This window comes from Neophocaena asiaeorientalis, unplaced genomic scaffold (assembly GCF_003031525.2).
Source record: "Neophocaena asiaeorientalis asiaeorientalis breed wild unplaced genomic scaffold, Neophocaena_asiaeorientalis_V1.1 scaffold196, whole genome shotgun sequence".
Taxonomy (NCBI): Eukaryota; Metazoa; Chordata; class Mammalia; order Artiodactyla; family Phocoenidae; genus Neophocaena; species Neophocaena asiaeorientalis.
In genome coordinates, this window is record NW_020173929.1 from 3,693,669 (window position 1) to 3,717,507 (window position 23,839).

General features: G+C 46.4%; 1 protein-coding gene across 1 annotated transcript in view; it reads right to left on the minus strand.

Moving 5' to 3' along the window:
- PAMR1 (peptidase domain containing associated with muscle regeneration 1) overlaps positions 1-23,839 on the minus strand; it is a 69,863-nt gene that overhangs the window by 21,547 nt on the left and 24,477 nt on the right. Inside the window, exons 3-6 of the mRNA XM_024752593.1 lie at positions 20,739-20,867; positions 10,590-10,704; positions 6,957-7,174; positions 4,257-4,364 (exon numbers count right to left, since the gene is read on the minus strand). Coding sequence (XP_024608361.1) covers positions 4,257-4,364; positions 6,957-7,174; positions 10,590-10,704; positions 20,739-20,867 — 570 coding nt within the window. The remainder of the gene's footprint in view (positions 1-4,256; positions 4,365-6,956; positions 7,175-10,589; positions 10,705-20,738; positions 20,868-23,839) is intronic.

The window sequence follows — 23,839 nt, forward strand, 5'->3', positions numbered from 1 at the left end:
ACCCACCAAATGTCAGTAGCACTCTCCCCCCTTGCTATTATGACAACCAATAAAGTTTCCAGTTTGCCAAAAGTCCACAGGGGGTGGGAGCAGGGGACAAAATCTCCCCCAGCTGAAAACATATAGACAACCTAGGTTTGCATGTCATAGAAAAAGTTTGGAAGGATACTCACCTAGTTGTTAACAGTGGTTCCCCTGGGAACCGGGATTGGTCAGGGAAAACAATGTTCTCTTTTTATTTTATACACCTCTGTACTGTTTGATTGTTTTTACAAGTATATATTTCTTCTGTAGTTTAGTAGAAAATCTATTTCTATTCCACTCCCACTCACCGATATACACAGACACAAAGAAAATAAAGAGAATAGCTCATATCAAGAGACAGTCAATCGGGACTCTAGAAAAGAGAGACAGGTGGGCTTTACCTGGGAAGGGAAGCCCTCTGGGAGGACTTGATAATGAGACAGGATGGTAACCACAGCCCATCGATCCATCACCTGGAGTCTCATCAAGCCAGGTGGTGAGAATGGTGTCAGAGAGATTGTGAACAACGTGGGAAATGAGGAATTCTGGCCTCTGGTTTTCAATTTGACCGGGATCAGGGTCTTGTACCCTGTACTTCAAATCCTTCATTTGCTTAAAGGGTCATCTACCTTTCCACAAAACCTTTAGGAGAGCAGTGCATTAAAGCAGCAACTATGAAGTGGTTCTCCCTCATCAGATTTGGTGCTACATAAACAAAAGATGCAATTCTCATTAATATTGGCTTTGGCGCTTTTTTTTTTTTTTTTTCGGTACGCGGGCCTCTCACTGTTGTGGCCTCTCCCATTGTGGAGCACAGGCTCTGGACGCACAGGCTCAGCGGCCATGGCTCACGGGCCCAGCCGCTCCGTGGCATGTGGGGTCTTCCCGGACTGGGGCACGAACCCGTGTCTCCTGCATCGGCAGACGGACTCTCAACCACTGCACCACCAGGGAAGCCCGGCTTTGGCGCTTTTAAAGCCATTTTTTAAAAAACATATGCCTAGTCCAATCTGGACAATTTAGAATTTGGAGAATCCCAGAATGCTTCAGTTTCTTATTAATTTTGAAAGAATTTCCTCCAGGGAGGTTTGTTCGGTTTTTTGATATACTCATGAGAAAAACAATAAAGTTTTTTTTTCTTTTCTTTTTTCTTTTTCTAGATGATAGACTGCTCAGGAAAAATGGTTAACGTTTGTTCAGAAATTACAAGGTAAACTGCCACAGCCAATTGTGATCATTCCCTCATTGAGTTAGTTGGAATTCATGCTGAATTTCCTAAAAGGAAAAACAGACCTAAATCTTACAGTAAATAATCAAACATTTGGTCCCCTACATTGACGCTAGCAAATGGCATATCAGATATCCACCACCAATATCTTCACCCAGTCACAACTATAGGGTACTAAGGAAATCACGGTTTTTGAACAACATTTTGTAAAGTAGCTAGGAAGAATTCTCTTGACCATCTATACTGATGTTTTGAGACGGAAAGTGATTTGAGACCAAAAGTGATTTGAGACAGTTTTTGAACCAAGCTAGGAATCAGTTCATAATGACATTACATGTTTTTCGTCATGGTTAATTGTTTTGTTTTGTTTTGGTATTTTGCTGGATAGAATAACAATGAAGAGAAGTCGGGTTTTTTTTGGCTCAAAAGCTACTCATAAATATTTTACTCAAAACTTTTGGACCAATTTCCTTCCCCCCACCTCCACCCGCCCCTCCATGATTTGATCCAGCTTCTTAAAGGCATTTTGACTAATTTGGTGATGTTTTAACTTCGCTCCAATTTTACCTTTATTTATCAAAGCTCTAATATCGTACAGTTAGTTCACCAAGAATTTAAGCTTTCCTTTTTTGTTCCCCCTCTGCATCTAAAGGGTAGAACTCAGGATTTGCCACTGTCAAGACTCCAGAATCACTCCATATACAAATTCTTGAAACAAAGGGAAAGCAACATTTCTCTTCTCTACCTTGCACACCACCCAGTGAACTTAAACGAGGCAGGAACCACAAAGCAGAACATCATTTTCTAAGAATCCGGCATAATCACACTCAGGTCAGCTGTGCCACCCCAAAGCAAGGAGTGCTTTGAGTAGAATGAAATGTACACTCAAGGACACGCTACCGAAACTGGCTTCTGTCTACATTGATTGCAAGGCAAGTTCATGAAATTAATTGAAAAAATGCATGAACTTTATAGAATGCTGTCAGACCAGGCCCCTTATATATAGGATGACCCCAAAGTTACCTGTGCATGCTAGTTAGAAGTGATGGTAGCAAACACTGCTGGTGCTCTGTCCTTGGATGCCCTTTATCTTCTCTCCCCCGCCCAGTCTACACTGTTTTACTTCCAATGGCCTGCACCTACCAACTCTTCCACTGCTCAAGGGTTATTGGAACCACTCTGGCACACAGCGTAGAAACTTAATCACGTCCTGCTCGCCCAAGGCAGCCCTTAGCCAATCACCGATTGCAGTTGGGCTATGAAAGCCCAGCTGCCTTGCATTAAAGCCAGGACACAGTCTGAGATGTACTTCACATTCCGGAGTCCATTGCCTGTTAACACTAAGGCTGGGATTTTGCCTGAAACCATGACTCTGCTTGGCTTCCTTCCCTCCTGGCCCAGCTTCCCCACTCCCTTACCAGCTTCGCCTGGGGGCATGTCCACACACATCCGCATGTCAGGATTTGCTTCAGGGGAACCCTGCCTAGGTCATTAGCTGCCCTCCTTGGCTTTCCCCACATTTTGATTCCTCTTGTTCTTCCAAACGTCTCATTCCGTGTTGACAGCTGCAGTTTGCGGCACCTGTTTTAAGTCTCAAACTTCTGTTAGGATACACACAGGGTCTCGGTTACCAGATACCCTTGACAGGTGATTCCTAGTCATAGTGTGTATTTTAAGTTCCTCTCTGCCAATGGCACAGTCCTGGGTACGGCACCACTGGGCTGGATGTCACCTGATGCTGGCGTGGGCAGTGGTCAGCATTTGCACCCTTCCGCAGGGCAATGGATTTGCCCCATCAGATACATGTTCTAGTTTCTCTCCTCTGGCAAAAGTCTGAGTCTAATATCGGAGAAGAGTCATGATCTGCCTTTCAAGAACATGAATTAGAAACTTCTACCTGCTTCGGAGTGAGTTATTCCTTTGTGTTTGTTTCTTCTTATTTCTGCTGTTTGGTTGAACCAGGGTTAATGAGGGCCACTGTAACTGAGCAGGACCCTATGGACCCTTCCCGGGACAGACTCCCCCCCCCCCATATCCTCCGCTGTAGCTCCTCTCTGAAGTACCTAGGTAAGAGTATCTGGTGCACATTTCCTGAGTTGTTTTACAGATGCTAAAACCACCACCAAGTGGAAGAAATTAACTAATTGATGATCATGGGCATGTAGCTCCCAGACCTACTGGCACCTAAGGACTGATAATGTTAATCCCTCTGACACCACTCTGTTACCTCACCATCAACTGATCAGAGAATTGTACACGAGCTGATCACATACCCTGTGACCCGCCCTCCCTCACCTGGCCTTTAAAAATGCTTTGCTGAAACCCTTCGGGGACTTCTGGCTTTTCCTAGCCCTAGCTGTCCTGGACTCCTTGTAGGGTGCCCTATGATAAATGCCGCACTTTCCTTCACCACAGCCCGGTGTCAGTAGATTGGCTTCACTGCACGTGGGCGAGCAGACCCAAGTTTGGTTTGGTAATACTACTACGGTTCTGCTTCTGACTTGTGTCTGAGAGTGTGGGTGACTCAATGGGACAGCCAGGATACAGCTCAGGCAGGAGGTGGGACTTGAGTGGTGACAGCAGAAGGGGAGCCATCCTAGAGAAGGATGTGTGGAATTCCATAGCTGGCATGACTCCAAAATTTGGATCCTGGGATGGACAGGGAGTTCAGACTCTGGGCCCCAGGTGGGTGTATGATTGTGGCTTTCTACTGTTGACACTTTCTCACTGTGTTTGAGCTCGGAATATTATTCAAGGTCACTGAAGGCGTATCTTTTTGAGAGGTATCTGCAGCAGTTGAGGACAAAACTCGGTGGTTCCAGACATCCTGACTCAAAGGTAGCCCAGCCCTCTTGAGATCCACTCAATGGCAAAGCCCACATTATCCACCATCTTGGAGGGACCATGGTAGACAGCAGGGAACAACGCCCCCGGCAAGCTCCCCAAACCCTCTCCATGCCAGCCCCACGTGACACCTTAACTCCCACTCCGGAGGCACACTCACGATTTTCACAGTGCTGCCCGGTGTAGCCTGCCAGACAGGCGCACTTGTAAGATCCGGTGTTGTCAAGAAGGCAAGTGCCATCATGGAAACAAGGCGACGAGGAACACGCTGTAAGAGAAAAGGCAACTTCTCTCAGTGCCCCTGTGCAGTGAGTCAGTTTCTTCAAGCCTCCGGTCTTTCACTTGTCAGTCTTCTTGCAATTTTTTAACTCCTTTTATCGATATCATGTTACCATTGTTTGAGGTTGCCTAAAACAGCGGCTCATTAATCAAATGCTGCTGATGTTATCTGATGTTTTCCAAGGACCCAGAAGTGTGCTCCAGACACTTAAAGAGTCTGAGACAACACACACAGGCGCACCACATAATTAAAGCGGCGGCGGGCTTCACCCCCTCCTGTAGGCGCTCCGTGGGAGACAGCAGCCTTGGGTAATAGATCATCTTTTTTTTTCAAGGAAGCTCAGTATCCGGGATACTGGGGGAAAGGAACCGGAAGATGATCTTCATGACACTAGTGAAAGTGTACTCAAGAAGTTTCAAACACGCATTCTATAAACAGTAGTCCCTTGAGATACTGAGAGTTAAGATCTCAGATAGGGTGGGGAAATGCTACTGGTGTTAAATGATAATTAAACAGATTCTCTACTGCAGAACTTCTCAGAACACTCCACATTCTGAGGTGCCTTGTGAATTTCTAAGAATGTACATAATGTCCCACCTTTCACAGGCTTATCTGACCTGAGAGACTGCATTTTACAGAGTGTCCTGGGGACTATTTTTCTACAGAGAACACTTTGGGAAACACTAGTCTGCTTGTTACCCACCAATTCCACATTCATTTACCCTGGTGTAGAAATATATCACTCGGCCAAGTTCAACAAACGCAAATTGAGTGCTTGCTCTGTGTAAGGCACTGGAGGGATACAAAGTTGAACAGGAGTTCCCACTCACCAGATCAGAGCCTTTGGAAGAAGAGTAGGCAGTGACGATAAACTGAAGCATGATTCAGTTAGTGTCAGAAAAGAGAGAAAGTGCTAGAAGACATTCAGAAAAAGGCAAAGCCACAGCCCATCAGGACAAGGGAAAAGGCTTAACAGGGGAGGAGAAGCCTGATAGGGCCTCGAAGGGTGGGACTTGATGGGCAGGAGTTGGGAGGTGGGTTTAGTCAGAGGGAATAACTTGAGCACAGGCGGGACGCTTCGGGTGTTTGAGGAACGGGAAGAGCTCTGTCTGACTGTTTGACAATGGAGACCAGAGTTTCCAGAGTTCTCCAGGGGAGGTTGAAGAAGAGACCCTCCTAACTCTCCCCTCAGTCGCAGGGTCACAAGCTGGCGAGCCACTGCTGCCCCCAACTGCTGACTGCCATAAACACCCCCAGATGTATCTCAGCCTCAGCAGGTAGGGCGCCACCGAGGGGCAAGGATTCAGCCGCAGGCCGACCGCACCACAGCAGCAAGGCTTCTAGAACTCCCAGGCTCTGAGCAGCTGCAGAGAGGACTGACATCCCGGAAGGAGGCAGTCACACAGGAGCAACTGCTGAGAGCTCCTGTGGGACCATTCTCCGCGGGAGGGGGCTGGGGAGGGTGGGCTGTCTGCCGGTCTTGCTGAAAGGACAGGGCGGATGCCACTACTACCCGCCTCCCTTCCTGAGACTTCTGTATCACACCTTCCATTAGGAAGCTATAATGGTCAACTGCAATTTTTAAAATTCAGTATTAAAACAACAGAACTTCCAGCTCGAGTTTATTTTGTAAAACCGATGCAATCCAGTCTCTGAGGACTGAGCACTTTGTTCATTCTGGCCAAATCCCACTTCCTAATATGAACAGGACAGGAGGTGAAGTCAGACTCAGAGTTACTCATAAAGTATGTGGCATTTTCTATGTAGTTTAAGACTTTGAACACCTATTTGAAAGATGACAAAGGGAGGCTCAGGGCATGCCTGGGGCAAGGCGGCTACTGAGGGCTTCCTCTGTACCAGACACTGTGCTAAGCTCTTCATCTGTTCTGTCTTCCAGCACCTCCTTAACAGAGCAGGATCTAGGCTTATGTCCTTATTCCCTGATTAGGAACATGAGGCCCAGAGAAGTAGAACTTGTCCAAGCCACATGGCTTAATCTGCTAGGGACCAAAGCCAATGCTCTTAACCATGAGAGCCCCTAATAGAAGCTCTAGAGCCAAACTGTACAGATCTCTGGTTCCACCCCCAGAGCTGTGCAACCACAGACAAATTACCTGGTCTCTCTGTGCTGCAGCATTTAAACGGGTGATTTAATAATTCTTAGCTCTGGTCCTAGTGAGCGTTTCTGAAATATCCCTTGCCATTTCTCTCTACATGCTTTTTTTTTTTTTTTTTTTGCCATACGCGGGCCTCTCACTGTTGTGGCCTCTCCCGTTGCGGAGCACAGGCTCCGGACACGCAGGCTCAGCGGCCATGGCTCACGGGCCCAGCCACTCCGCAGCATGTGGGATCTTCCCTGACCGGGGCACGAACCCGTATCCCCTGCATCAGCAGGCGGACTCACAACCGCTGCGCCACCAAGGAAGCTCCTCTCTCTACCTTCTTAACGTGCAGGTTGCTTCTGAGAACCCAGCACGCTGGGTTTTAACAAGGCTGGGCAGGGAGAAGCGGGGTACACAGAAAGGAATGTTTGTCTGGAGCACAGCCATAAAATGCGACATTTGTCTCCCTGGCCTTTACCTGTGATCTCCTCAAAGATGGCATGGAAGCCGTCAAAGTTCTTGGAGCCATCTGAGTGGAAGAGGATGTGGAGCGAGGAACCCGAGCTTCGGATGGGAGCTGGCCGCTCATTGCCACAGAAACGCTTGATGATCTGACTGTCGCTGCTGTCCCCGTCACGGACCTCAACGTAGTCATACTGGCACATGTAGTCAAACTCCAGGCTCAGCATGACGATCCTGTGGGTGGAGAGGGTGACAGCGGGAAACAGGTGGGCCCCAGATAGTCCTTACACCCCTGGGCAAGTCCAAGGCCAGATGATAAACAGGTCTCTTGAAGAGTGGTGCCATTGGCCTGATGTGATAGGACAATGGTCCTGGAGGACTTGAGGTCAGATACATTTCTTTTAATGTGTGTAGGTAGGTATTCTGTGTGCAGGTGTGTGTACGCGCATGCCCAAGTGAGGGGGGCGCCACAGTCCATTTGGAGAATCTCTGCACACACTGGCTCTTCTTCCAGGAGCACTTCTCCTCCCAGGCTGCGTGGCTGGTTCTTTCCTATCCTCGGGTCTCAGCTTAAATATTCTCTCCTCAAAGAGGCTTCCCTGACAACTCTTTCTAAAGGAGATCCATTGTTTTCTTCATAATGCGTAGCTACGTTTTAATTTCTCATATTTATCTCCTTGACTTTGTGAGTGTGTGTGCATGCCTGTCTCCTCCCCTTGACTGCAAATTCCTCGAGGGTAGAGTGTGACACCTGTCTTATTCCACCACTGTTTGCTTAGTGCCTAACGCAGTGCATGGCGTATAGAAACAATAAACAAATATTGCCGAATAGATGACAATGGATGCTCTATCGTAATTTTACAACTGGAGCGTGGAAAAGAGTATGTTGTCTTGCAAGACCAAGTAAAGGAAAAAACTCTCTGCACGCTCTTCTGTCTGACGGAAGGATCAGAAGATAATTATTCTCTTGGTAACAATTCTTCTGGCCCCAAGGAGTGGAAAAAGTAGCACCATATCGAAATTTCAGAATTGAAAGAGATCTGATATATCTGTGATTACCTTAAAGGGGTCTTGGGTTTGGAAATACTGGGGTGCAGCAGATCAAAAAAGCAGAAGGTAACCTTAAGCTCCCATTTCCAAGAGATAAGGAAAGAGGCAGTCACATCCCAGGGCAAGAGAGGAAAAGACATTTTTTAGAAGATTCCCAAGGGCATACCTAAGCATCAAGTTCACAAAATGTACGTCTGTATCTTGTCCCTCACAGTTTGGAGAAGTTAGGCACAGACAGAAGAGCTCAGAACTACAACCTGAAAAGTTGGGACCTGGGCTATTTCTACCACCTTGGGTAAAAACTTCAAGAGCCAGAGTTAGAGAACAATCAGGATATTCTAAATGCTCTTAAAGGTCTTACTGAAAAAGAAACCCAATCACTGAGTATGCTTAGTGCTTATTTTTCAAAGATTTTTATCACAAAATCTTTCGCTAGGGAGTGTACGTCCTATTAATCATACTTTGTGAAATGTGCTGTAGCATGTAAGGATCTGACTTCTCAGCCAGATGCCACCACCAACTCACTGTGAGCCTTGAGCAATCACTTCCTTCTCTGGGCTTTGGTATCTTAGTCTAAAAAGGGTAGGAGCGGGGACAAGGCCACCACCCAACAGAGATCACAGCTTTTTCTGAAACTGAAACATGAGACGTTGCAACTTGTATTTACATTCATTCATTTGTTCACTTATTCAACACATTTGTGGCAGGTCTGCACTGTGTCAGACGCTGTTCTAGGTGCTGAAAGTACAGCAGTGCTCCAAGTAGACACAGTGCCCGCCCTCATGGAGTTCGGATCTGGGGGACAGACAATAAGCAAGGAAACCAGAAAACAAAGGAATTGTTGGCAATAGAGAAAGTGGATGGACTTGAGATTATTTTACAAGTAAGGAAGTAGATTTTGTGATGACCTGGCTGTGGGAGGTGATGGAAAAGGGGGGCATCAGGGAGGACTGCCAGCTTTTGGGCTGAACACTAGGCTTCAGAGTATTTATGTCCTTATTATTATCCCTGGCCAGCAGGTCCAGGTTTGACTGGAAGGAAAGAAATCTACATATTTCCAATCCTTCCTAGGGCCCTTTCCCGGGCAGGTGATGTGCTTCTCAATCCTTCCACCATTTTGGATTTTTGTTTAGCGAGGTTAGGGGGAGGGGATTTATTTTGTATCCTGTATCTCCTGAGAAGCTCTTTAGAGGTCCCTGAGGGGACCACTGGTCCTGGTCCCTGAGCTGCTGAAAAATTAACATGTGGCATTTAACACCTGCCTTAATCATCCTGCCAGACCCAGCATGGAGCCCATCCAGCAGAACTGTGTGGCCTCTCACTTCCTCCTTGAGTTAATCTTCCTCCGGGAAAGTCCACTTAAAGAAGCTTACCCCTAACCCCAGGACCTGGGGGAGCAAGAAGACCAGCTACTAAGCGCAGCTTTGATGAGAAGGATTGAGAAGGGGACCTGATTTGCTGGATCTTTCCCAAGCGGGTATCGTATTGCCCCTCTGAAGGACAGAACACCATGGAGGAGCCAGCTGGCATGTGGTCACCTCCAGGTGCATTGATCCACCCAGAAAATACCTACTGAAAGCCTGTGCCCTAGAAGATTAGAGATTTCCATCACTGCCAACCTCCCCACTGGTTAGAAAAGGGAAGAGCTAGGTGGACAATGTCCCTAGATGTCCCAGGGGAGAGTGGGCCACTCTGCTTCCCTAGAGAGGAAGAGCAGAGGTGCTTGCCAGGGGAGAGAAGATACACTGGAAGCAGGGAGCACTTCTTTCAACTTTATTTATGCAACAAGAATCCACCAAGCTGGGAACGTGAATTGGTACAGCCACTATGGAGAACAGTATGGAGGTTCCTTAAAAAACTACAAATAGAACTACCATATGACCCAGCAATCCCACTACTGGGCATATACAAAGCACCTGTGGTGTGTACCGGGTCCTGTTTCAGGCACCTGGATGCAGCAGTGAGGAGGTCTCACAAAACAGGATGCACTCGTGTTATTTATCTATACTTACAATAAACCTGGGTCTATACTTTGGACTGTGGCATAAATGAGTCACATTTGTGAGGACCCCAAAGCTCTATAAGAAGAATCAGCTTATCTTCCACGCATGTGAAATAATCAGTTTATTGGCTGCAGGGGCGTGGCTGTCTTCTGAGAACAGCAATGAAAGGAGCTGTGATGAGCATAAACCCCAGCCTAGAGGGCAAATCCCTTAAAGGTTAGACCTGTCCTTATTTCTTCCCTTCCCTCCCATAGAGTCTAGTCCAGTACTGAGTGAATAGGAAGACTTGGTCAGGATCTGGGGGTTGGGGGATAGACTGCTCTCAGTGTCCTGCTCTGTTGGTATTATCCTTGGGTCACCTTCACCTAAGCCTCACTGTCGTCGGGCAGTGAATGACAAACATCTAATTGACTATAGCTTTACCCAGGCCTTAGCCCACAAAACCACCGAGAGGTAAAGATTCTAATATACATTTTCTGCTTTTAAAAATGAAGTTCTGATGATTAGCCCTTGGTCACTAGGATCCAGGACCTTTGGTCCTGTTACTGTGTTTCCTTATAACCTCAGACTCCCTAATTCTGACCCCAGCCCCTTACCTTAGCTGGATGGTAAACCCAGGTTTGGCATGAATGGTCCATTCGCAGTGAGCATTCAGGGGGTAGCTCTCCAACAAAATCTGACCCTTTGGGACTCGTAGAACCTGGCCACATCCTAAGAAGAGAAGATTGGGGAATGGAAATTGGAGTCAACAGGAAAGAGATGGTAAAAGGTCGCAAAGCCTCTGAGCTCATCCCACACCCTTGAGAACAGAATGGAGAAGGATATTTCTACTTCTCAAGCACCTGGCAATGTGCTAGGCAATCGGCAGTGAATCGTTAATTGATCTGATCCACCCAACAGCTTGAGAAGAGAAGTAGTACCATTCCAGTTTTCCAGATGGACAAATAGATAACCAGAGATTAAATAAAGAACTTGTCTAGCTACTAAGTGACAAAGCAGAGATTTAAACCTGTGCCTGGACGTAAAGTCCAAGCCACTCTCTCCCTTGCCTCTCTAAGACGGCCACATGCCAGCCTGCTGCTGCCACCTTACCAGGCTCAGAAAGCAGGCCCTCCCCGCAGCTCTACATGGGACACTGTGGCCTTTGTCCAGAGTCTAAATCTGCATAAGACCCTTTGGTCTGTGTTCCCTGCACATTCGCTACGCCACAAATATAACCCCAAAGCAACTCCTTCCTGACCCCCCTCCATCCATTTAGAAAATGTATGTATTAATTTGTTCTGTGAGCAACTATGTGATAAACACCTGCAGGGGCACATGAACTCCAACCATTTGGACTGGATTAGTGGTTTTCAATTATTTTCTACCTCCCAAGCCCCCTTTTTTTTTTTCAGACAAACTCTTATGAAGACCACCAATTTAATTTTTAAAAATGGATCCAAGAGGGGCTCCTCGTTGAAGCAGAAGCTGGGCCCCCAAGCCCTCCACTCTCACTATCACCTTGGTCTCCTGAGTTACCTCCAAGGAATCCCCATGATTTGAAAACCACGGAACAGAGTCTTCATTAAATTATATCATATCTTCTAGTGTTAAGCAGAGATGTGTAAGATGCACCTTAGTTTTACAAAAGAGTTTGGGGGAAATGTCTTGAATTGGTGTTGTAGAAAAAAAAGTTATCTGGGTCATGTAAATAAACTATATTTTCTACCAGAGTTGGCAAACTATGATCCATGGGCCAAATCCGGCTTCCTGCCTGTTTTTTAAATAAAGTTTTATTGGAACAGAACCACACCCATTTTTAATGCATTGTCTAAGGTCAGTTTCCAGCTATAATGGCAGAGTTGAGTAGTTGCATAAAGAGACAGGAGAATCCACAGAAATGAAAATATTTACCATCTGCCCCTTTACAGAAAAAGTGTATTTAACCCTGTTCTACACAGAACCCAGTTTAACCTCATAAATTCTGGACATGCGGTTATCTTCAATAACCCCCCCAAATAAATTCTCATTGCTCAAAAGAAAAATATGAACATCAGTGGATGGTGCCTCATGGCAGGGTGATGTTAGTAATATTTCTGCAGTGTTAGGAATAGAGCCCAAACGCTGCTTTTGACAAGCTGTGAGGTCTGAGGCTTGTGACTCTTGCAAAACTGAGTGCTAGGCAGCATGAGTCATCTCATCATTAGGATGTTTATTGCTGCTGCCCGGCACCACATGGGAAACATCTTCCACCACTTTCCACGTGGGGCTCCTGTCTGGGCCAGGCCTCCATTCTCTCTCTCTGCAATTCCAGCCTCCTCACATCCATCCTTGTCTCCCAACTTTCCATTCTCCACGTAGCAGCCAAAGCCACCTTTAAATAAATAAATTAGATCCCATTACTCTCTCGACTCGACCCTCCAAAGGCTGGCCACTGTGCCTCACCTCCCCACAGCATCCACGGCCCTGCCTCACGGACCGCCCAGCCCCGCCCTCTGCCCGGTTTCTACCACCACCCATCTGGTCTTCATGCAGCTCCAGCCACACGGCCTCCTTTCTGTCCCAGCTCCAAGCCTTGCACCCACCGCTCCCTTAACCTACAAGGTTCATCTTCTTCCACATCTCCTTCCTTTGGGAATTAAGTTCAACTGCTGCTTCTTCAAAGAGAACTTCCTGGACCACCCAGCTAGAATGGACCTTCACGTCTCTACAGTCACTGCCTTTTACTCGATTCTGTTTTCTTCATAACACACATCACTATCTGAAATTATCTAGCTTATTTGCTTACTCCCTTTGGTAGAGCTGGGACTTCTCTAGCTTGTACACCTAGAATGGAAACTGGCATATAACAGGTGCTCAAAAAAGAGCTGTTGAATGAATGAATGATGATATTGTGACAGGCCAGGGACTGGCTAAGAGACTTACACAAATTCTCTTGTTTAATCCTCACAAGAAACCTGGGAGAACGATATTCATCTCCCCAGTCCCCAGACAGGAACACTAAGGATGGGAGAAGTTAGGTGACTTCCCCACAGCTGGATGGCCAGGAAGTCGGAAGACTGCAGACGACTGTTCTAACTGCCGAGCAGTGGTTACAACGGGACTCCCGAGTCCCGCTGTCATTGGTTTGAGTCTCAGCCTTAGAAAAGGCTGCGTGGCCTTGGGCAAGTCACGGGGCTGCGTGGCCCCGTGGGCAAGTTTCTTCATCTCGCAGAACCTCACTAGACCGGAGCCAAATGGGAGTAACTAGCACTTACTTCATACGTTTTGCGAGACTTGAATCGGATTACGCACATGGAAAGCAGTTAGCAGAAAACTCAGCAAACGTTAGCTGTTGCTACTTGGTGGCAGAGCGGGGATTTGAACTTGGATCTGTCTAGTACCAAGGCTGGGTCTCTGCTAGTGCATTAAACTGTCGTAGGGTTTCCTGACCCAGCCTTCTCCCACCCGGTTTTGAAGCAGCAGGATTTTTCCACCACCACCCGTCCCCCAAATACATTGAATCTCTGCCCCAGCCCCCAACTTCTGGAAGAGCACGTCCCTTCTGCCTGCATACCTCACACTCCTCATGGCCCCCATCCGCCCATCTGCTGCCCGGCTACGGAAGTGATACATTGGGTGTGAGAGACAGAAAAAGAAACCTTCCTGCACAGTCTCCGCCCCTCTGGGGCTGGCAGCCTCCCAGCCACAAGGTGTTAAATCCCAGCTCCGCCACAAATCTCCTGCAGGGACCCCAAGTCGGAATCAGCAGCAGACGCCGCCAGCCTGCTTCTGGTTTCTTCCCTGGAATCAGATGGCAGTGTCGCTGCCCTCCCACCCCGCAGGTCCACGGGGAGCTGGTGCCCCTCCCCAGGCAGGTCTTCTTGGCAAGACCACACGGTCTCCGGAGGGCCGGGAGCCCCACCCACCCCGGGGGGCTGGCCCCCGGCCACCTGAGATGCAAGACCACTTGTTCCTGGGGCCCAGGGGCCGTCCTTCAGACGCAGCCAGGATTCCCGGCCACATGTGACGCCTCAGTCCCTCATGATGTTTTCCTTCTCACTCCAGAGGGGAGGGCAGAGTCGGTCCCAGGAGCGGGGACAAGTTCCAACCAGCCAGAGACAAAGAGGCCACTTCTCAGAGATGTGCTCTGGGGGGAGGATACTGGGCACTGGGAAAAGGAGAAGGCGCTCTACTCCCTCCTCACACCAAGCGACTCCCACCTCCACGTGGGCGTCCGAGTCCGAGGGTCCGGGCGCGGGGCAGACTCACTGCACCCTCTGTCTAGAGCAGAACACTGAACACAGGTGAGCGTCCCCACCAAGGAAGTACGGCTGGCCAACCAAGCAGGTGGTCCTGAGTCTGAAAGACCAAAGAGGCAATGGCCCAGACGAAGTGCTCAGATTCCCTGACCATGTCTTGCTGCAGGGGAAGAGGGTGTGTGTATGTGTGCGTGCGTGTGTGTGTGCGTGCGCGTGTGTGTGTGCAGGGAATTTTGCCAGCCAAGCCAGACTGTCCCCTGGGATCTCGAATCCTGGACTCATCTCCAAGGCCGCCCCCTCCCCCATCTTTCCCCATGGCTACAAACCCAGACAAGAGAGAGAGCTGGATAGACTCTGCCTCTACAGAGCTGAAAGGAAACCTTCATGAATTGCTAAACTAGAAAGAAAAGGGAAGGTTCCCAGCAAAAATGAACACCCCCAGCATTCAGATAAGTCTTGTTATCTCCAGCTGGGGAAGCAAGGAGGGAGAGGCAGGAGAGAGACACAACATACTTCTGAGAAGCAGTGCTTTTTTTTTTTTTTCTTTAATCTTTCCTCTTGGATGGGGGCGGGGGAAGGACTAAAGAAAGCATTCTGACCTAAAAAGCCATTTGCACTTTCCTTCCTCCTTCAAATAGCACTCAGGAGACAGGACTCACAATGGTTAAGGGGCAGCCTGGAAGCCCGACCAGGTTGTAATCTCAGTTCAGATTTTCCAAGCTGTGTGACCCGGGACAAGTTCTCTAGATTTTCCAAGCCAAGGTTCCCTCATGTGGAAATAAGCATAATAGGAGTACCTACTACCATGTTGTTGTTGTTGATAAGTTCTTATTTGTTTGAGGATTAAATGAGATAGATATTGTATGTAAAGCATTTAGCAAAGTGCCTGGTACACAGAAATCCTCCGTAAATGGCACCTAATACTGTCGCGTCTCGAGTCTTGTCTGGATCTGAGACACAAATTTGGTACAAGAATCACAGGTGACAGCTCAGGTTCTGACCCACCGCTCCAGGGTTCCTAGGAGCCTCTTTACATCATGGGCTGAAGCCCTAAAGCCTGTAGGCCCAGGAGCTCTGACAGTGATGGCAGAACAAAAGCCTGGATGAGGACATGGGAAGGACCAGGAGCTGCAAGGAAGCTCACACCTTCCATGTGATTTGGTTCATCCTACCCTGACCTGCTAGGCCCTCAGACAGGCACTCGGAGTGAGGACCTCACGGGCCTCTCACATCAAGAGGCGGTTTAGTATAGAAGCTGAGAGACTGGGCCCTGGGGCCCAGCCTCTGAACTGGCATCTTGGCTTTGCCACTTACCAGCTGCATGACAGCAAGCGGGAAAGTTACTCAGCCGCTCTGTGCCTCAATGCCCTCACCTATAAAAGGCTGTGATGCGGGTTAATGAGTTTTTACATGAAGGTACTTAGAACAATACCTGGTTCAAAATAAGTGCTAAGTGATGACTTTTGTCAGGGGCTCAGGTCTTCATTAGATGTCCAGGAATGACTTCATGGCTCATCCTGTGATTTGGCCTATAATCCCAACCAATCTGATACTTTATAATGTTGGTTTAAATGTTTGTCTCCTCCATGACACAGTTCTGTGAGAGCAGGGACCTTGTCTGTCTTGCTCACACCTTTGTATGCATCGAGTAGGTGCTTAATTAATTGTTAACTGAATGAATGACTATGCCAGATTAAATCGAACATCTCCTTGCCCAATCAAACCATTTTTGAAGCCCCTCCCCCCATACCAGTGGTCCTAAGAAGATACCCTCCTCATGGCCAGTGTATATTCTCTTGTCCCTTGGGAAGTTCTGTTTTATTATTCTTCCTCTCTGGCCCTACATTGATTTCCTTCCCAACAAAGAAAAAAAAAAAGAGCTCCCTTCAAGGCTCTGATTCAGTAATAATACCAATAGCAGCTACCATTTATTGAGCACTTACTATATACCAGACTCCATGTTAAGGAATTTTATAGACAGCACTTCAGTTAACCCTCACAAAAATCCTCTGAGGGGTCGCTATTATTTTCCCCATTTTGTAAATGAGGAAACTGAGATTTACAAAGATTGGGTAACTTTGCCCAAAGTCACGGAAGAAGTCACGGGAGAGATTAAAATCCAGGTCCTAATGGTTCCAAGCCCAACAGTTAACTACCACATAATACCACCCCCAATTTGTTCCTAATTGGGCATTGTTCCTTTCCTGGAAGTGTCAGGACACAAAAGCCCAGAGGAAGATGAGCCGGTTTTCCCGGCTCAACCTGGGAAAGTCACCCAGGTGACTCTACGCTCTCCCAGGAAGACGGCTCCTTAAATCAGTAAACCAGTCACACACAGATTTGTGAGCCTTTTCTCTCCCTCCCCCCCTCCCTCCTGCTCTCCCTCCTTCCTTCTTTTCTTCCCTCCTTTCCTCCCTCCCTCTCTCCCTCTCCCTCCTTCTCTCTTCCCTTCCTGTCTCCCTCTCTCCCTCTCTCTCTCTTTCTCATTTGCTCTTGATCATTCCTGGTTATGGCTCAAGGACCAGCCTGATATTCCAGCCCCACAAACAGTTTTGGTCACAGCTGATGGCCAGTTCCTCTGCTCCTCTGCCTCTATCTATAATATAACTAAGAAAAGAAAAAAGTTTTAAGGGCCTATAATGTCTCCCCATAAATCCTCTCTCATCTAGGTTGCTTTCCTAACCTTCTTACCTCCCCTAGATCCTTTGGGGCCCGAAGGGTTGGCATCACTTCAGTGCTACCTAGAAGCATGGCATCTGGGTGGCTCTCGGGCCCTCTCACGCTCATCTCATTTGGTGGCTTAGGAACTTGGTCTGAAGGCCAAGTTAAATAAACTTCACTCTGGAAGTCAGCAGAGTGGTTCCACTTAAGAACTCAACTTTCCTGTTTAAGAAGCTTTGAAAGGAAGCCTTGATTTTGACTTTAGAGATCAGTGTCTCTCGTGGCCAGCACTAGATCACAGTTCCTAAATACCATTCCCCACAAAAGGAACCAGGATTCGTGGAGAAATGGCTGGTTCCAGGACCTGTATGTAAACAATCAAGGTGAACTTGAAACATTTTGGGAGAGGGTGGGGGGTTACGGTGGCCAAGAAGCAAGGAAGTGCTCAGTGAATGATGTGATGAAGTGGGCTTAAAGGGTCTTTGGTGGCCAATTCTGGGACAATTTGAACATCAAAAAATGATGGTAGCGCTATTAAATGTGGGAAAAAAGGAAAATTCATGAATCCATAGTGCAGAAGAAGAGAGAGCAGGCCAAATGTGGGAAAATAATAATAATGGGTAAATCCAGGTAAAGGATGAATGAAGTATTCTTTCAACTTTCTGTGTATTTAAAACTTTTCAAAATAGAAAGTGGGAGAAAGAAGGAATCAGCTTCTTAGCCTGAATATTCTGAGATTACTAAACCAATATTTCCTGGACAGGAAGATGTGAAGAAAGTTGTCTCCTGGGCTCAGTGACCTCCAGCCCTTCTCCAGTTCTCTTGGTTAATGGAACTTGTCAAGGTTATGAATCAATCAATCACCTAACGGATTTTAAGACTCTAAGTAGTTAGGTTAATACCAACCGTGACAAGCATTGTCAAGGATGGGGAGCAAATAAAGGTGCTACCACAACTGCTCAGTACTGAATGCTCTATAACTCAAATATAAAAGAGGCTGATACTTTCTGGCATTTGCACTCCTCTTTCCTTCTAAGGTTCTATACGGCACTCCGGAAAAAAATGCCAGGGCTCTACAATGGGGCTCAGCAGGAAGCCTTCCTCCTCCAGGATTAAAGGGCCTGAAAGGATCGCTTGGGCGCCATCTACTGGGTAAATGCTTGCACTGCCACCTGGCTCCCGCACTGTGCCCGAGCTGTGCGCAGACCACCCAAGTGCTCAGCTGCCCCTTAACAGAGGCAGGCAGCGTGGTGCCCAGCACTGAGCAGGCACTCAACAAATACTGAAATGAATTACTTCCTCTTATGAATTCCCTTCACATTTATTTAGTGCCAGTATGAGCTGTAGGTGATAAGAAACTAATAACAACATATCGATGTCTTCTTAGGGTCAAGCCCTGTTTCCACGAATGTACTGTATTCCTTCGTGTATGTGGCTGTGATCAGATAATATCCATAACTGGGTGGAATGAGGACAGTAATCAGGTAACATACACTGTATGGAATGAAGCTTTCAGAACAAACATCACAGAACTGAACAAGCATAACCGAACCAACAAAGAAGGAGATAGGAGTACGACCATTACTTTGTTTCATAGCATTGACCACACTCTTATTTTGTTTTGGTTTTTGTTTTGTTTTGTTTTGTTTCTTGGTCTCTCCTCTCTAATTTTCAGGCTCTAAGATGGCAGCGACTACATCTGTCTTGTTCATCATTGCACCTGGAAGCATCCATTCAAGAAATATTTTTTGAATGGTTATGGGTAGATTTATTCATTAAACTTTTTTTTAATGAATGGGGGCATGTGTGCTCCGCTTTGCCTGCCTACTGGTGATGACCAGTTGCCCTGAGCCAGTTCTGCTGTCCTTGAGAAGGCTTTGATTCTACACATGGCCACCATCACTAATCCAACCAATCAGGCTCCATACACAGTCAGCTCTTACACTGAGGCTAAACCCAGGACTCAACCAATAGGTACCATTTGGAAAGACACACCTATAGGATTTCTTGGGGGCAAATGCAGTCCTTCTGTCTTTGACCTCCCGCATGCAAATATTATTCCCCTTCTCTGCCTTGTCCGCTAAACAAACCCACTTACTCACACAGAGTTTTTAGAGTATTGTTTAGGAAATATTTGTACTCTTCCCCTTGGGATGAAATATACTCTCATACTTGACTGATTTGGGGATTAGCCACGTGACTTCCTTGGAATATGAGTGAACGTGATGTGAGCAGAGACCTTAAATTTGGCTGTGTGTTTGGCTTGGCCTTTTGTGCTTCTGTGACCCACTCTGAGAAGACCACACGCCAAGTTGCCCCTTTGGTCTGAGCCCTGAACCCTAGAGTTCAACCCAGGCCAAGCCAGCTGAAACCAGTTAAACCCCAGCCAACTCACAGACCCAGGATAGAGAAAAATACACATCTGTCCTTTTGAGGTTGTTTGTTACACAGCAAAAACTGACAAATCTATATGAACACATTATCACCACCACACCTGAAAGCTTCAACTTAGAAATTCTGTTCTCTGAGCACAACGCCTCTTCCATCTACATGTTCCATTGCTTTATTATCACTAAGCCTGCTTTTCCATCTCATCGAGACCTCCAGTCCCTATTCTCTTTACCAGGTTCTTTTTGGTTTCATGTCCTACCCAACCTGGACCCCTGGACAATCACGTCTCAGCCAACTCTTGGATCAACCAAATGACTGCTTTTATTCATCTCTGCTACCATGTTGCCAGAAAGCATCATCCACCTGTCCCGGCTGCATCACCTACACAGGAGTTCCAGCTTCAACTGGGTCCTCAGCCTTGCTTGGACATGCTTTAAATCATCGCTAGCTGGTGCATTTCCTCATTCATCACGTGGCTGTCCCAAAACTTTGGTACTCTCAAGCCTCAGCTTCCCTTCTACTCTGCTATCATTAGAGATTTCATACCCTGCTTTGCAGAGAAAACAGAGCTATTAGGAAGAACTCACCGCTGGGAGGTAGGTGAGTACTGTGGTTGAGGATAAGGGGTCTGAAATCACATAGACTTAGGTATCTTCCTCACCCTTTGCCCCAGACTCTTGCATTTTGCAACAGGTTTGATCAAGCAAAGAACACCAATAGCACTCCATCCTCTATTTCTACAGACTGGAAATATCGTGCATAAGAGTATAATTACTTAGACTCTAAGACCACCCTGACTGCTCCTGATTCAAATAGGAAACATGTGAAACAGGCTTTTAACGAAACAACGACAGTTCGTACGTTGCTCCAGATCCTGCCTCTCAGTTGCTGCAGAGGGGAATCTTAAACTGAGGCAGGTTAGATTTCCACTCCATTTTCAAAGGATTATTGACTCAGAGGGGGACACTAATAAAGATTTAGTAATTCTTGGAGATCGAGCAGAACCCAGAAAGAATCCCTTTCCTGGGACACGTGGCATGCTGACCATTTGATATGGGTTCCAGGAATTTAACTCAGGATTCAAGAAGGTTTCCAATAGAAATTCATATGTCAAATGCACTACAGACTTAGCATTTTTGAAGCCTTATTCACTGCTTGCTGACCAATGACAACATGCAATTGCTTCTCAGTGGACGCGAGGCATGCTCTGTGCAGAATGCGTTGGCTTCATTTAGGAGAGAGGGGAAGATTTAAGAACAGACAGAAACCTCCTGTGGCCAATTCCAAACAGAAGTCCACAATCCACACCCCACAGATGGAAACACATCTTTGTTTTTTACAGTCTTACCTAGAAAGCCCTCTGGCCACAAACCTTCCAGAACTCAGAGTCCAATAAGATAAACCTTAGTCCGTGGCAAAGCTGAGACTTTAAAGGAGCACACGCCAGAGATGGAGCTGTCAGGGTCTACTCACGCATGCAGTCTCCTCCGTACCAGCCCGTGTGGCACTCTGCACAGTAGATGCCCTTCACGTAGAAGTCGTCCAGAGTACCCCCCCACGAGCCGTTCCGGCACGTCTTGCAGTTTTCAAAGATGGTACAACCTGAAAATTTTCCAAGCAGAAGGGTGTTAGATTAAGCTCATGCAGGTTCTAATGGGCTGCATGAGAGAGAAACTATGGACCTTCCCAGGACCTTGTCTCAACTAAGGGCATCTGGACCTAGAAAGGTGCCAAAGCCCTTATTTAAAAATGCTCATTCCTAGGAAGACGCTAGAGGCACCAGAATTCAGACTGAGGAGTTTAGGAGGGTGGTCTGAACCATCTTCCTAGTTAGTGGCTGATGGCTTTTTTTTTTTTATATATATATTCCATTTCTGGTCATAATTATGAACTTTAAGTTTCGATAAAACACAATGCTATTTAAAATTATTTTGTAATCACTATGTTTTATAAAGCAAATAACATTGATGAAAATACCTCCAAATTTAAGACTAATTGACAGCAAATGCCTATTACTATATGAAAACCAAATCTAAATTACACTGTTGTTTGTACTGAAGGAAAACCCTCTCGCTGGTTGTAAATTTTTCATGTTTTACAAGGGTGCCATATCTCACGTAACGTCAGTAACCTGAAAAGTACTATGAGATGTCAAAAACATTTAGTAATAAGCTTCCAGACTGATTGCACATTTTGGTTCTGATGCATTAGTTTTTAAAAAGTCCACATGGAGATAATTCACATACCATAAAATTCCCTTTTTTTTTTTTTTTTTTTTTAAAAAATTCCCTCTTTTAAAGTGTACAATTCAGTGGGTTCTAGCATACCCCGGAGTTGCGTAACCATCACTATTATCTAACTTTAGAACATTTCATCACCTTCCCCACAAAAAACCCCATACTCATTAGCAGTCACTCCCCATTCGCCAATCCCCACCCCCAGCCCTAATCCCTGGCAACCAGTAATCTACCAGTCATTTCATATGAATGGAATCATACAATATATGGCCTTTTGTGTCTGGCTTGTTTCATTTGTGGCTGATGTTTTAATGCAAAACGAAATAACCTGTAGTAAAATGTAGAATCCATCAAAACAGGGTATTTTTTCTCTTTATAAAAATATTACGTGCTTATTATGGGATATTTAGAAAATTCAGACAGGCAAAAAGAATTCAATTAAAAACACCAAAACTTCCATCACCCAGAGAAAATGATCAGTAATTCTTTCTATATATATGAACATATTTTTTAAAAGTATGCTTATACTACATACTGTACATTCTGTTTTTAATAACTTACCTTTTAATTTGATAATAGATAGCAACCATCTTCCCATTCCATTAAATATTCTTCTATGGCATACACTTCTATAACCAGAGCGTGCCGTCCGAAACAACCTTAATGCCTAGTAATGGGCTCACCCTGGAAGGTGTCAGGCTCCCCCCGACCAGCAGGCCACACCAGAGAGGGTTGAGCAGACTCTAGTCAAGGGTTATTTTTAAAACATGGTCTCCTGAGGGGTGGGGGACAGTGAGGAGAGGTAGAGATAATCCAATCCCACTTATTAAAACGGGATGCTAAGTTCTGGCACCTCCATTGTCCAGCTGTGTGTCCCTGAGCAGATTGCTTAAGCTCTCTGTACCTCAATGTCCTCGCCCACCTCATAAAGTTGTTTTATAAATTAAATTCACACGTGTAAAGGGCCTGGCGCATAGCAAGTACCCCCAAAACATGAACTATTATTATTATTCTGCATTCCCATACCTCCTCTTGGCTTATCCCCACCATAGCATATAGCATGCTCAATTTTAACTGCCTACTGCCTGTTTTCCTGTACAGACTGAAGTCGGGGACTGCACCATGTTCAACATTATATCCCCCCCACTTAATACAGCATCTGGCACATAATAAGTGTTCCAGAAATATTATTATTTAAGATTTGAGCGAATAAATAAATGGATGAATGGATGAATAATCCAGGCTTCTGAGCTGTTCAAGATAACCAGCATTTCCTTGAGCTAATATAATAGCATACTTCTTTGCTTTTGGCTAAAATTAGGTTTTCATTGGCCTGTAGTATATACATGCAGTGTACATATGTGTGATTTCTGTAGGAGAGAGACTTGTAGCTCTCTCTCTGCACACCATCCTGACTTTGCTTCCCTCTCCCAGTGTCTCTTCCGACCGGAAAAGAATTGCTAATATGATTCATCAAATTTCACATGGCCCATAACTGGGTCCCAGTGGTCCTTTAAAAGACTGTTTTAAAAGATGGTCTTTTAAAGGCCATCTTCGCCCATGTGCCACATTCCCGTCCGATTTCCTACCCACTGTGCCACCAAGGAGGCCAATGGACTCAGAGTCCGCCCTCTACGACCCTGCCAGCTCTCAGCACGGTAACATCCGGGCCATTAGTTGCAAGCCACAAAAACCAGCCTGGTGCTTAAGATCAACAAGGCTGTGTTAAAAAGACGCTAAGTAGCTCACGGTATTGCCAGAAGGGTTAGAGGACCGAGGTCCAAGCTACACAGCCTAGAAACGCACGAAAATACACAGCCACCTTTCTCCATTGAGGGCCCCAGTGCCACTGGCCACTGCTGGACGTCAGCACTGCCATCCCCACCACCACGCCCCTGGACATCGATCCTCGTGCAATTACTGCCATCACAAGAGAAAGAATCGTTGTCCAGCATAATGACAGAAGTGATAGAAATTCTTAAACCAGGCTGAGATCCCATTTCGCACCTTTGAAACTGACAAAATTCCAGAACAGCACACACTCTGTCGCAAGACGTCGGGAAAACGGTTCTCACGCATGGCTGTTGTGAATGCCAATGCATGGAGGAGAATTTGGCACAGGCTGGCAAAATGACACATGCACCTCCCTTTGATGCAGCAATTCTTCTCCCAGGAATGTACCCCAAAGATATGCTGCAAAAATGCTAGCTGATGTATGCCTGAGGCTATTCACTCTAGTAGTATTTACAACAGCAAAAAGCTAGAAACAACCCAAATACTCATGAACTATGGTAATCCACATGATGCAGTTTTATGCAACTGTAAAAAGAAATGGAA